Source organism: Canis aureus, chromosome 4 (assembly GCF_053574225.1).
Source record: "Canis aureus isolate CA01 chromosome 4, VMU_Caureus_v.1.0, whole genome shotgun sequence".
NCBI classification, from domain to species: domain Eukaryota; kingdom Metazoa; phylum Chordata; class Mammalia; order Carnivora; family Canidae; genus Canis; species Canis aureus.
The window spans coordinates 59,366,251-59,381,009 of NC_135614.1; the positions used below are offsets into that span (position 1 = coordinate 59,366,251).

Here is a 14,759-nt window from a genome sequence, read left to right on the forward strand (position 1 = left end):
ATAAAGAAAAAATATTATAGCAGGTGTAGCTGGACTTGGGCCAGCTCACTCCATGCCAGACCCAGAAACAAAACCTCACCCAGGCAATGATGTTTCTGAAATGGTTTCCATACTCCTGTAGCTCCAACACACACTCCTTATAGTCAGAAAACACTGCTCCTATCTTTCTCAGCAAGGACATATTTATGCTTTATATCAATGGAATCTCTTCAAAATATTTATAGGTTGACATTATGACAAATGATCTTCATTCTCTTCATCTGGTCCTGGAATTAATGAGAATATTGCAAACTGAAACTTTTTTTCTTGTTCCCAAGGTTTAGAATTTTTTTTAAGACCATTTTAGATTTCCCATAATAAAATAGAAACCATACTGTAAATCAATCATTTCCTACCCTACTCTAGAAGGGATACATACATGATATAACAAATGTTTCACAAATACAGTGAAATGGTGATTGCATAATCTAGGTGGTTACCATATCGTCCCTGTAAAATTCTACATATTTTCCCCCTCAAGCTTCAGCTTTCCTATCTGTACAACAGAAGTATTGAATTCGTTGAGCTTGAAGGGTTTCCTCCACCAGCGGTCAAGTTTTCTTTTAAAGCCACTTCTCCAGTTGTCTTTTAGCTGCTGAAAAACACAAGGCCTCCAGACTTAAGCTGGTCCCACTCTTCATCTTACCCTCTCAGTTTTCCTCTCTATACCCATTTGAGGTTTTCTAGTGCAGCAGAAAGGGCACTAGCTTCCAAGAAAGCGGAGATGCAACTACCATGGGCATGCAGTTGGCTTCTTTATGTATTTGGGGACAGTAAAAACCACATCACAGGTCCACTGTCTGGATAAGAATGACACAATTCGTATTAACCCCACCCCCTCACTGTAAACCATGTAAAGCACTGTCATTGTCTCACTCTCTGAAATTCTTACGTCTTCCTCTTTTGCCAGAAGAGGTCATCCAAGAGCTTGCTTTCAGAACTGAGGCTGGCTCCCCAAAAACCAAATCCACCTGTCCTACAAACCAGGCTATTCAGTGACATTTCAGGACTAGCCCCTCAGTGCTTACCTCAGAGCTTGAAAAGACACTGAAAAGACCTAAATTCTAGTCCTGATTCCACTTATCAAGCACCCACATCCCTTTTGCCCAGGTATCCTTTGAATACTACCTACATAAAAGGCACACATAGCTCTGCAAATAGGTGTCAATCACATGTGGACTAGTAACAGATTGTAAATGAATGCTCAATATCACAATACAGCTATCAGGTACCACTATATATCAATTTAAATTACATAATTCCCACAATGGCCTTGATCTTCTCAATATATACATGAGGAAACTGAGGCTTAGAAAGTTTATTAGCCCAAGTCAAAGTCTTACCAAAGTTCGGATATGATTCTATAGACAACATGAAGCTAAATTTTGGAAATAGGCATGATCTATTTACCTCTTCCACTTACCTGCTTTTTGACTTTCAACAACTTATTTGGCCCACTGTGACCTTAGTCACCCTGTAAAAAGCTCTAGCTTCCCAAATTATTGAGTATAAAAACAAGTGATGGATGTGGTAACTTACTTAATCATTTAAAAAAAAGAATGCTTATTAGTTCATTTTAACTTAAATGAATCTTGTAACTGCTGGACCCTTTTGCCTTGGTACAGTCTACTTACACAAACATCTAAGCTCCTATAATTTTTTAAACACCAAGGAATACAATCTTGTAATAGACTCAAAATCAATCTTCTTAAGAGCCAAACAGGACAAGCTGTAGCCTTCCTTTTCTCAGAACTTGAATATAAACAATGCAAATCTATCAGCCCACCTTAAAAGTTGAGAGCCTACTAATCTAGTTTTGGGCATATGAAGGATTTAGAGTTGCTATGGGCCATTTAGTGGCTGTAGAATTGTGGAGCAACAAGGCAGGATGGGAATATATGCCATTTGGAGAATAGTGAGAATATGCTGGTTTGTGGTCCTGCATGAGAGCAGGGTGTGCCTGGAATGGCTTAGATTTGGCCAGCAGCAAGAGTAAGGACTAGACTTCTTAAGTCTTTCAAAACTGGAATCCCTTTATAAGGCATTCACTCAACCAAGACTAAGAACCTACTACAAACAATGCCAAGGCACGAACGAAAGATAAACACCATCCCTAACTAAAGAACTTAAAATGCTGGGAGATAGGACATGGATATGAAGAACTCACTCAAGGGAAGATATGGTGACAGAGGAGGAGGCAGAGACAGAATTCAGAGAAAGTGTCTCATAAGGACAATCCAAGGTCTCCTGGACAACAGGACATGTGAGCTAAGTCTCTAAAACAGTAGTTAATTCTGAATTTATGTAATTGTGGTCTCCCCCACCTTTCAAAGGGTTAACACAGGTAAACCACTTCCTTCAGGCAGGTATTCAGGTAAAATGGGAGCATCTCTTCCTATGAGATACCATTGCAACAAGAGTATTAAAAATGGCAAGCTGACCAATGTTTCAGTAAAGGAGGGCCTTCTAATGCTTCTTTAAAACCCTTACCCAGCCCCCAGGCTCTGGAAATAAAGTGAGAAAATGGAATTACAGGGAAATGTATGGAAAGACCCCTCCACCCTAAAAAATATTCTAAGTAGAAACGTAGCTTGCCTCCAAGTCCTTTTGTTCCTGACTTAATCCCCTGGGTAATTGGATGTGTGCTAATTAGCCAGACAAGTTCATGGGACAAGGCCTCTGCTTACCACGATTCCTAGGTCCCACTTGGCTTCATCTGGGTCCCTTCAGTTGTATCCAGAAGCTTAGCCTTAGGCATACAGAATAGGAGCTGTAGCAGTGACACCAGGAATGGCCTATAGCTACTGCAGCAACTCCTGTGCAGTTCTGGATGCTGGTGAGAAAAGGGGCACTCTGAATGGACCCTATTTAGTCACCTTGAGTCAGATTCAGTGAGTCTTCAGGTAACTCTACAGACTTGCTTTTAGATGACTTTTTGAAATGTCCCAGCCTGGAGAAAAAGCAGCTCAGCCTTTCAAGGTCTGAGTTACAAAGAAGCTCAGGGAGCAGGTCTCAAAAAATTAGTGTTTAAAAAAAAATTAGTGTCAGTCAGGACTAGAATATGTATGCTCTTTCCAGTCTGTCAGCTTTCTTTTTAACCTCCCTTACACCTGCCTATCACCCATCCACCTGTTTATTAAATCTATTATAGCAGGGCAGTGTACCTTAAAAGCATAGCATCAGAATGAAACACAGCCTTTTTTCTTTCAACATAGAAGGGGATGATCCAAGTGCCAAAATAATCACTAATATGGGGTGCAGAAAATATTAACGGAGAAAGGAGGGTGCCATGGAGCAGGAAGAAAATAAACCATGGAACATTTCAAGGCTTATGGGCCATTTGAGAAGTACTTTAAAGAGGAGGCTGTGATGGATGGAGAGAGTATTCCAGCAAAGGGAACAACATGAGTAAAAATATGGAGGTAAAAAACAAGGGGTTACAAACATGGTATAGTGATGACCTGTTTGGCTAAAGTGTAATAACAATAGGCTTGTTTGGAAAGATGGGATTTGAAATACATCATAACCATCTTAAATATAAAATAAGGGATCAGGACTCTGGATCAAGACAGTTCTTAAAGACCAATCAACAAAGTATCCCTTCATGGGCAGAGCAGCTCATTCCATCTTCTTCCCATTAGCTGATACTTCCAACCTAATTCAGATTTCCCTGTACTTATTACTTTGGGAGAACTGATCTTTTCCTTCATCTCAGAAGCAAATATAGTACCCACTAGAAATTCACATCAAGGGCATCAATCAACCCAAATATTAAGCATTTAGTTGTGCTAGGTAGACACCAGAAAGGGATAACACAGGTATGGTAAAGTCATAGTTCTATAGTTAGCTCACTATTCTACAGTGATTCTGAAAAAACTTCCAGAGTTGTAGCTTTGTCAACTATCAAGCCAATACTTAATACAATGCACATGTTTCTAAAGGAGAGCTTGTGATCCAAATACTACTAACCTTTTGATCTGAAATAGTAAACAGAAGGAAAATACAGTCTAGCATGTCTTTTATTAGTTAGCTGTATCTGAAATGACTCCTTCCAACCTACAGAACTTCTCTATTCAAACCATAAGATCAAGTCCATAAAGACAAAAGGGGGGGAGGGGAAGAGTCAGATATGAATAGAAAAAAAAAGAAAACGTCACTGGCTTGTAGTTTTTTTCTTAACCATTTTCCTTTCTTGGGCAATCTTTAGAAAGAATGTTGTGGGGCAATAGGTCAGTATTACCTACCCTAGTAAATGAAAGACTTCCTCAAATCTTGTTGAAAAGTAGTATCAAATAAGCAGTTTGCTAAACTCCATGGTTTCCACATTAGATTTATTCTACCTCATTTAAAGGTGTAGCATGCTCCCATGCCTGAATGCCATGCAGAAAGCTAAAAAACTGATGGTCCCAAAATGCACTTCAGAGCATTTAAAATTCGTATTACTTCATACTTTAATGGTTCAATCTTCCAGTACTCAATCCACTATATTTTCAGCACTAATGAGAGTTAAAATGGGATGAATTAAATCCCGAAGGGTGCCTCTTGCTACTTAGTATACTGAGCACAGATAAAATAGCTATCTAAAGAGAAAAAAAGCTCAACAGCCAAGTTCTACTTTCAAGACAAATATAGCTGGTACCTCAGAGGCCTCCAAATATGTTTGAAAAGCTGGACACAATACATGTCTTAAGCTGCTATAATGACTTGAAATGTACACAAAGTGAACCACAAAGTGACCAAGACAAAACCCGTAACACTTTTAAGCCCTCTAGGTAAGAACAAGACAGCCAAAGGACATCCATGTCTCACTGTGTAGATCAGCATCAAAACTGACCTGTTGGCTAAAATAAAATCACTTTATCTAGACCTGATGAAATTATTGTTAATGTAAATAGCATCACATTGGATTAAGAGCAGTTGGTGCATGATTGGAAAGGTGAGTGCTCACTCTCTTAAGTGTTCAAGCATAACAAAAGGGCTTCCAAACCACAATTCTTTGGTTCTCTCAAGATAGGCCATGTCCAGAGACCTCATTCTCAACCCTGACTGCCCCAGGGAACCCATAGGAGATGGAATTACCTTGCAGCCATAATTGTTGTAAACATGTTGGAGCCATACTTGAAAAACAGCCCATAGAGAACATAGGACAAATAGGAATACTAGTGATTTCCAATCCAAAGCCAAGGCAACATTAATGAAAAGGTAGTATTAGACTGATTTACAACATTCCAAAGTAGTTAGAACATTATCAAATAAAGGCTCCATCAAAAGGGAAAAGGGTTTATTTACATAATTTACCTAAAGCTTAGTAACCTTTATTTTTCATTTAAGATTCATCCACTAAGATGGGCCAGTTTCTGCCAATAGAGCCAGAGTGTGCACTCTCAAGGGTCTTACCCCAACCTTGCCAAAGCAGATGACTTCTGCCTAACTGGAAGTCATCTCCAAAGGACTTGCCCTTAGACTTGCCCCATTTCACACATTTGGATATTTGCACAAGACCTACCCTTTGTCTTAAAAGTTGCCTGAGTTGATGTTCAGACAGAAGAGCAAAACCCATGTTATTTTCCTGTGAATGATTTTACACTTCCTTTTTTCCAAAAAGGAACCTAAGTTTATGTCATGTAAGGGATAAAAGTGTTAATTTTCAACAGGTCCAAGGAATGTTACCTGGAAACCTCACAATTTGATTAATTAAACTTTAACTACTCAAAAAGTTATTTTAACCCCGAAGAACCAACTGTGTAATTTTTCAGGTCATAATGCCAGCATTGGCTGTGGAGTCAGTCTGTTACAGGTAAAACAACTGCAAGTCACAATTCCAACTGTGATTCCAATGCTTTTGGGAGATTTTAAAAATATGCTGGCCTGGGCAGTGTTGAGTTAAACTACAAAGTGTTTCATCACCCATAATGGAAGAGGTTCAAGATGATTCATACTTCCACATAAGAAACTACAAAAGTCACAAGCCCACAGAAAAGCAACTGACAGCTAGCCAAAGTGAAGAGATTTAGAAGGAGCCTGGGGACATCTTAAACAATTAATTGGCCTGGAAAATTGGGTCAGAATTACAAAGCTCCTCACCCTTTCCCAGAAGAAAATATGATAGTATGTCTTTTATATGGAAATTCCTTTGTATATATGTATAAACTTGGTATGGCCTTAATGCTGCAGTTAAGGATTTGTTTGGCTACCACCTTAAGCAGCGTGTTAAGCAATCGCTTCCTTAATGTAACATTTTTACTTCTTACTGGACTCTTAACCTGAAACAACCGATTCCCTTTTTACCCCTTAGTCCATTTACCTCCATTTTTGCATGAAGTCATAAAAGTTATGGCAGTTATTTTTTGGCTTATTAAAAAAATCTATTTCTGCAGTTTGAAAATGTAATGTAAAATTTCTGTGATACATGTATATAAAAATATATTTATTGAACCATCCATATACACATATCCATGCTGATTCCAATGGAAAAAAATTAAAAGTTTTCTGAAATTTTCTCTGTGGTTAACTCATAGTTACTGTTTAACCCGCTTTATATGTAAAAAAAAAAACTTTTGAAATACTGTGATTACCTCAGAGAGGAACCTACATTTAATCTGGAAAACATCATTTCACTTAAGACAAGGCTTTATGTTGTTCATTCAAGAAATATTTATTGATAGGTACTATGGGAGATACAAAGATGACTCCGACACAGATCCTGCCCATAAGGAGCTTACAGTCTAGTAGGGGAGATAGAACACATACATGGGATACATGGTCAGAGCTATGTTTCAGTAAGATGAACCTAATATTGTGTATAAGGTAGGCGGGGGATCAGAACAGGTAAAAGAAGCCAAGAGTCCACTGAGATTATCTGAGTGTGGAGATGTGAAAGACTTGAGGTAGCAATGACAGGACTTAGCTTGAGTAAGGAAAAAAGCAGCAGAGGACGCAGACGTGTGGCATGGGTGACGACATGAACTGAGAGAACAATGGGTTCAGTTTGTGAAAAGAAATCAAAGTTGGCACATAAAATTTTCCTGCATAGGAACGAAGTGTCTAGGATAGGCTGGGTGCAGAAAGAAATGGCCTATCACCCAGACCAAGGATGGAAGTACCGCTGAATGACCAGTGACTTCCTCCCTCCTCTGCCCACCCCTTAAAATTTCCCAACAATTCCCTCCACTATGAATCGTCATAGTGCCTACAATTTATTAAGTCCTATCTCTAAGGCATGCCTCACTTGTAAGAATGAAAACAGAAATACGTTAATTTATTCAACTCAATGAGTCATCTTTTAAGGACTCTTTTTATGGAAGTCACTGTACCTTCTGGTGAAATACAGGGATAACCCCCTAGTCCTTTTCCTCTAGGAGCTTATGGTCTAATAAGGTAGTAAAACAGATATAGGTCATTCTAATTGTAGGTTGAAGGGGTAAATTATGGGCTAGGAGAAAGGTATAAAGTGCTCTACGAACACGTATTTTTAAAAAACGAAGGTTGGGACAGAATCTCCAACAGGAAGGACAATGTAAAAAGGAATCAGACAAGAATAAATTTGCCCCCCATTTCAAATTCTGGCCAAATTAACCCCAAAAGGGGGGGGGGGTTCCACACTCCCATCACAAATCTTTTCTCTTAGGGAAAAGAAAAATGCTCTTGAACTGGGTCTTGAAAAAAGTAATTTCGATGGCAAGAGAGTTGGGGAAGGGGGATATAGATGCAAGTCTATCTTCAGGGAAGAAAGAAGGCACTTGAAGCCACAAAATCAGCAATGCCAGGCTTATTAGAAAAATCCTAAGTAATTTATTATCATGGCTGGAGCATCACCTCCATGAAGAATGGGAGAATCACTGGAAAGGAAGATTAGGACCCTGATACGTACATGGCGCTGCCAGGCACTGAACAGGGTACATGCCTAAGACCAAATTGCTGCCCCTTAGGAGCTTACAGTTATAACAATACAAGGTGGGGAAAAGCACCACAATGTACAGAATGCAAAATGCTGAAGGATTTAGGAGAAAATTACAGCTGAGTTTCAGCTATTAACACATTAGGATACCCAATAGCTTTCTGACAGCTAGTAGTAAACCCATCCCTGAGGGGAGCACAAGGTAATATCCTTAGACAATAGGCCCTGGTAGAACTGGGCATTAAGACAGTTCTAAGAAAATAGAGAAAAACTGGGTATGAAAACCGAGCTATAGTAGCAACTGAATAAGCATATAAAATGTGGCTCCTTCCCTTTTCTCCCCACATCTTGACCTTTAACATCTCTGGCTTCCTACTGTGAACCTAGGGCAGAGTGGTGACTCTGGAGGTGCTCCATGTTACTTCTATAAGCCAATTTGGGACTCTGTGCTAATAATCTATTCTCTGAGCCATCTATCTTTTGAAAAATGAAGGGGATGTTAGTCTTTTCCAGCACTAACTACGATTCAATGAATTCTAGGAGTCTCTCCTGCCTCTTATGGTTAATAATCAGAATGAGAAGAAAAACTTAAAATATTATGTTTCTCACTTAGAAATTTTCACCATATAAATCACAAGTGATTCTTATCCCATGAGCTAAGTTCCACATCCACCCATTCTTCAAAATCTAACATCTACCTATATAAACTTATTTGTAACATGATGTGTTCTACATAATCTAAAGCATACACTGTATCTTTCAAGAAAGCAAGACCTGTTCTTCTCCCCTAAAACTCCCTTATGCCAGCTTTTTGGTATAATGTCTTCATTTAAAAGGGCCAAATCAGTGAATATACTCTTCACAAGAACATTTAAGAATTTAAATCAAATCCAAACAGGTGACATCAAAGCTTGGGGGAGAAAATCAGTAACCAAGGTGGTTAATTACAGCAATAGTTAAAACTGTTTATATCCAGATTAAACAAGATATAATTGTCTCTATAATTACTACCAAAAATACAGGCAAACTTCCCATAAGCAGGTTTCTGAAAAATAAATACTTGTTAAATTCAATAGTGAATTTCTGGTAAACATCCCTTAATTTACTTTTTTAAAAGACAAGACACATTGGATGGCTGTAAGTCCCTTAGGAATCTGTGACACTGGCCATATTCCAAAGTTCTCAAATGAGTACAGATTTCTATAATTGGCCAGGTCACACGGTCTATGGAAGTAACTGTGGTACTGATTTCCAATACGATTTTCCTCTCGTAGGGAACTAAAAAAAACCTACCCGGTTCAAGTGGAAACTGGAGAGGCTGAGTCTGTCCAAGGTTTTCAAAACAAGTCATATAAAAAGTAAACAAGCTTGATTGTAAGCCAATACATAGGTATAATCAAAACCAAAACTGAGTATGGGTTTTTTAAACCATTGCTAATCAGATTTTTACTCATACAGGCCATAATGAAACTGTTTCATGAAATCATGAGCAAAGCAGACTAATTTTAGCCATTATCCTGAGCTAGCAACGTATCTATTAAGAAGTAATTAAGTTTTATCTCACATGTGCCACTATTTCTCCTGTAATACAGTCTAAGAGTTCACAAGCCTACCTATGGTCCCCAGAACCTCAATATCACAGTAAACAAATACAAATCCCAAAAGTATTACCTTAAAATAAGAAATATTTACTTATCTACTGCCACATGGCCATTACTTGATCAGCAACTGCCCACACTAAATGTTGCTAAGTTTCTAATACATTCTTTAAGGTTTCTAAAACATTTGTGGAAGACTCTAATTGTCCACTGCCCATCTGTAGTATATTACACTGTTAGCTAAAACCCCATATTCAAACTAAAGTTGAAGTTGCTTTTTCTTCCACAAGGTTCAAAATTGCTGAACCAAAAGGTTAACAATGATCTTGTTTGTATGCAGTTCCTGAAGATTCTTTTAAGTAACACAAAAATAAAACTTCTATAAGTTATCTTTAGATCAGTAGACAAATGCAATCATTTACTTAAAAGAAATAAGCCACTCAGCATAAACAATGGACTATAAATTTAAACCTCATAGGAAGATTATTTCCATATAGATTTCAACAAATTGTTTTCTATAAAGTGCCACGTTTCCCACTAAATTATTAAACTCTACAAGGAATTTCAAATAAGGGGATGAAGAAAACTATCAAAGGATGGCAGTTATAAGCACAAAACATAACTGCTACAAACCCACCTGGATTAAGGTATTATAAAAAGTTACCTTCCACATTCAGATTTCAAGGTTGTCCTACACGTATTTAAAAAAAACAGATGAAAAAAAAAAAACAGATGAGAAAAAATAACCTAAGAACAAGTCATTGTTACTGTGTTACTACAGTCTATACAAATCAAAAGGAGCCCTGCAAAATCAATTGTTTCCTTATCTCGTTTACCTTCAAGGAAATGGAGAATGCTAACCTTTCTCTGAATGTTACAGGCTTGTATCTGTACTGTAGTAATTTATTATGGCCATGTCCTATTCTTCAGTATGTCACTTGAATGGAAATAGGTAGGCATCAGGGTTCTAGAGAAAAAGCATCAGTTTGGAGGCCAATCAGCGCTCCTTGCTACATGGATGACTTAGAAGCTTAGTCATTAACTGCTCTGACACGATTTCTTATTCATCTATTGCTTTCGGAAAAAATAGCACCTAATCCACAGGGTTAATTGTGAAAATTAGCTTCTAACCTAAAACCAAAGTGCAGTTCAACTAATACTCTGGGGGTAACCTACCCACCACCCAAAGCCAAATAATGGTTTTTGGATTATCCACTTCACCGCTCCCAGCAAAAGCTCAAAAAGTTGAGAACGTAAGAAAAAAAAAAAAAAAAGTTGAGAACGTAGTAATACACAGGTAAGCCCAACCTCACCACAAAGGAAAACATACATTTTTTTAAGGCCCAAGATCTACTGCTTACTTTCAACAGGCCTTCAAAAACTAAGACCATCAAACCAAACTAATCTTACTTAGCTAAAATACTCATGGGTGAAGGATTTAAAGCTCAGCAGAAAATAACTGTACACTGGGCCATTCTTACAGATGGAATCTTATTTTAAAACCCAAAAAGATGAATGTGATGAGCTGATGCTGCCTATAGAAAATCTTGTCCTAACCTATTTTCGTTTTCTACATGTATGAATATGTAGGTACTAGGTTATCATATTTATTTTATCAGCAATAATGTAAACAATGATACTGGGATTTTTTCATAGTGTTAATCATGATGCTAAATCTGACGTAAAGTCCAATGCTATTTAAAACTCCACAACCATCCCATTCTGATGACTTGAAATTACTAAAGCAATCTTTTGTTTTCTAAGCTTATGCAAAAAGTTACAAGAAGCATCTAACACATTGTTACTTCCTCTCCAAATATTTCTTTAAAAGCATACATGGGTACAAATAAAGTGAGATTATCAATTACCTGCAGTAGATGTTACTATAATTCCTGAAAAGAGATTTCTAGTTGCTAATTAATTTATCTGAGATTATTTTTCAAAGGACTGAGTCTTCACTCTGGCTGTCCTCGTCCACCCCTCCATCCTCCATGCAGCATTATAGGGAATGAGGAATATCCATCTCAGTGGGGTTTGCTTCACTTCTATACAACATTTGGCATTGCTGGCCCCATCCACTAAATGCCAGGCGTGTTGTCTCTTCCCTCCGCCCCAAATCTCATCCATTTCCAAATGTTCTCTAGGATGTAACAACAGCTTGAGCTGAGAATCACTGCATCCAGCTGGTGCCCTTCAACTACTAAGAAAAAAATGCCTAGTGAGGTGTATAGATGAGCATTTACTTGTGAAAAATGACTTCTAGGTTATCCTTAATTTATGACCCTACTGTTACTGCAACTGTATTTTTTTTTCCAAAAACAACTTCAGCTAAATTTTTTATTTCCACCACAGGCTTAATATAAGCTACAAAAGTACAAGCTGAATTTCTTCCAATTATCACTGGCCTGGGTCAAATGAAGTGGTTACCAAATAGTTATTTAAGCTGACCCAAAAACAGCCCTGTGACCCAGTTATATAAGTTTCTTTATGAAGGAGAATATGCCAATTTTCAAATATTTCAGGTACTGAGAACCGATAATGTCAAATTTCATTTTAGTTTAAGACTACACCCCTTCAGCAAACGTAGAGTTTCCCAGTAACAGCAAAACAAAGATTCCTATTCTACTCATATTCTACCCTCAAACAGTCCTAATGATGAATACTGTTAAGAAAATAAATAAGTTAAATTTGACAACCTTGTTGCCCTTCAATTAGTTTCACAAGTTATCACACAAAGGCTTGCTTCACAAATGTGTAAACAAAACCTTCACCCACCTCACACACAGCACTCAAAAAATTAACATACTATGTAAAACGAATATTAGTCTATATTGCCAGATTAAATTTTCTTCCAGAAATATTTTAATAAAAATTGGCCATTTCCAAGAAACACCCACTGCATGCCCATCAATAAAAGAGAACCATAACAAAATAGAAAATTTACCATATGGCTATGATTTAAAGAAAAAAAACGGGCAGACACTAGAGCACAAAGTCCAATAATAAAGTTATATTCCTTTGTATGGGGCTATGATTAGGATTCTGAACAGATTTCAAAATAAAAATACAAATGCTGGACTATTTAGGTCAAAGGACCTCCATAGAAGCATATCTGTCCTTAAAGGCATTCCAGTTTGAGACTCAATTTTAAGAATAAGGCGTAACAAATGAACAGAAGACATACTAGGTGAAAAGAGGGATTCTTCAATCCCAACATACTCTACACCTGGTAAAACAAATCTAGACTTTGTTTTTTTCCTTTAACTGCCAAGGCTGGAATCAAAGATAAATAGAAGGCACAACAGTTTTGCTCTGGTTTTATGTTATTTGGATTTTGGGGTTTCTTTTTTGTTTTTTGGGCTTTTTGTGTTTTTGTTTTTTTTTCTTTTTTACAAATACAAATTAAACATGAAAAAACTCTACTTCAAAAGAAATCTCAATCAGTTGCATTCTAGACATTTAAAACCTATCTCACAATTTAAATGGTAAAAACAGTAAGTTTGTAATTGTTTGGTGATCACATATCAAAAGAAAAAAAAAAAACTCTACTAATACCTTTTATTCAGTTTTTAACCATACCAGCAAGAATCAGAACTGTCAATTTTTCCAATGGCAATTTCTACACACCAGAAGGTAGTCATGACTCTCAAAGAACAAACAATCTGGATTTTTCCTGCCTTCAAATGTTTATCAAATCCTGTGTTTCTCATAGGCTTTTGCAACACATAGAAAATAAGAAATATTCCAATGAATGAAACATACCAAATGTCAGTAATAAGCAAGACACATTCCTTTGGGGAAACGGCTGTTAAAAAAAAAAAAATCCAGTCTGTATATGCAAAAGTAAAGCAAGGAAATTCAGTCTTTTTCTCTTCTTTAAAAATCTGTTTTTCCTAAAATATCATTCCACAAAATTGGAAGTGAAGGACTAAAAGGTGAGGAGAGGGAAGGGCAGGAGAGGGAGCACACATCATTAACACAAAAAGTAAAATTGTACAAACTTAAGCAGTTTATCATAGACTAGGGTCAAACTCCAGGATACCAAACGCTGGTGTAAGAAATTCACCATTCTGCAGGAGCTGTGTGAAGATCAATGAAGAGCAATTCACTGCCTTGGAGCGATTCCCCTTCCCACTCCAAATCCGGGTTTCTGCACCATGCCTCCACGGGAAGGGCCTCGCATTCCACCACCCAGACCACCTCGAGGGCCTCCTGGTCCCCGCAGGCGGTTATCTCGCCGGTCCCCTTCGCGGGCAGCTCGAGTCTTCTTCTCTTCCACATTCAGGCGGACCTCACCTCTGAACATGATGGGCTGTAGGAATCAAGGTAAGCAGACTTAACAGAGTGCTTATGGGCTACCAACTACCAGAGATAAAACAAAGCTATTATCAAGAACCAGCAACTTATAAATCAGCTACATTCTCACTTCAGTTCTTATTTCCAAGTTAGAATACGTAATTCTCCCGATTAACAAATACATGGAAAGGTGGGAGTTAGATACACAAGCTAGTTCAAACAAAGACAATTTAGGGCAGCCCCAGTGGCACAGCGGTTTAGCACCGCCTGAAGCCCAGGGTGTGATCCTGGAGATCAGGAATCGAGTCCCAGGTCAGGCTCCCTGCATGGAGCCTGCCTCTCCCTCTGCCTGTGTCTCTGCCTCTCTTGCTCTCTGAATAAATAAATAAATAAATCTTAAAAAAAAAAAAAAAAAGACAATTTACATTAACATAGCAGCACAACTAACTCTCATTGTACTTGTTATTTTCCCCACAGAATTACATAAACAGAATATATATAATTGCCACCTTCTCCATGGATTTGAAGGTTTAGAATAATCTTCCATCATCACCTAACGTGGAAAGACTGTGCTGCACAGTATTTACGTAAACTACATATACATCTCAAAACCATCATTAATTTCATCTAAACAGAACTGGAACAAAATGCTATTTGCCTTAACAAAATTTTGGAAAATACTGAAGACAATAAAGATAACAAAGCTTAGCAAAAGAAAAAAGACACACCCACACTAAGTCTTGGGCCTTCTTTTTAGCCCAATAGATCTGAAGTAGAAACCAAAGGGTTACTAGAGATAGCAACGACTTTAATTTATGCTCCTCACTGGCACACACTGGTTTTCTAAGTGACATATTTTTTAAATAGATATCTAACAGTGCTTACCATGCAGAGAAGTGTTCTGTATACTTCACACTTATCTCATTTAA

General features: G+C 37.7%; 2 protein-coding genes across 12 annotated transcripts in view; both read right to left on the minus strand.

The window, feature by feature from the left end:
• The window catches only part of LOC144312780 (uncharacterized), a 740,032-nt gene extending 738,483 nt beyond the window's left edge, over window positions 1–1,549 (minus strand). For 6 of the 9 annotated variants that reach the window (XM_077895808.1, XM_077895804.1, XM_077895809.1 and 3 more), the window contains exon 1: window positions 80–1,549. The gene's annotated coding sequence lies outside the window, so the exon portion shown is untranslated. The remainder of the gene's footprint in view (window positions 1–79) is intronic. The other 3 variants (XR_013378392.1, XR_013378397.1, XR_013378391.1) reach the window with 3 other exon arrangements.
• A 10,824-nt stretch (window positions 1,550–12,373) lies between these two features.
• G3BP1 (G3BP stress granule assembly factor 1) overlaps window positions 12,374–14,759 on the minus strand; it is a 38,482-nt gene continuing 36,096 nt past the window's right edge. For all 3 annotated transcript variants that reach the window (XM_077895797.1, XM_077895798.1, XM_077895799.1), the window contains exon 12: window positions 12,374–13,846. In XM_077895797.1, the coding sequence (XP_077751923.1) occupies window positions 13,640–13,846 (207 nt within the window). In that variant the 3' untranslated portion in view covers window positions 12,374–13,639. The remainder of the gene's footprint in view (window positions 13,847–14,759) is intronic.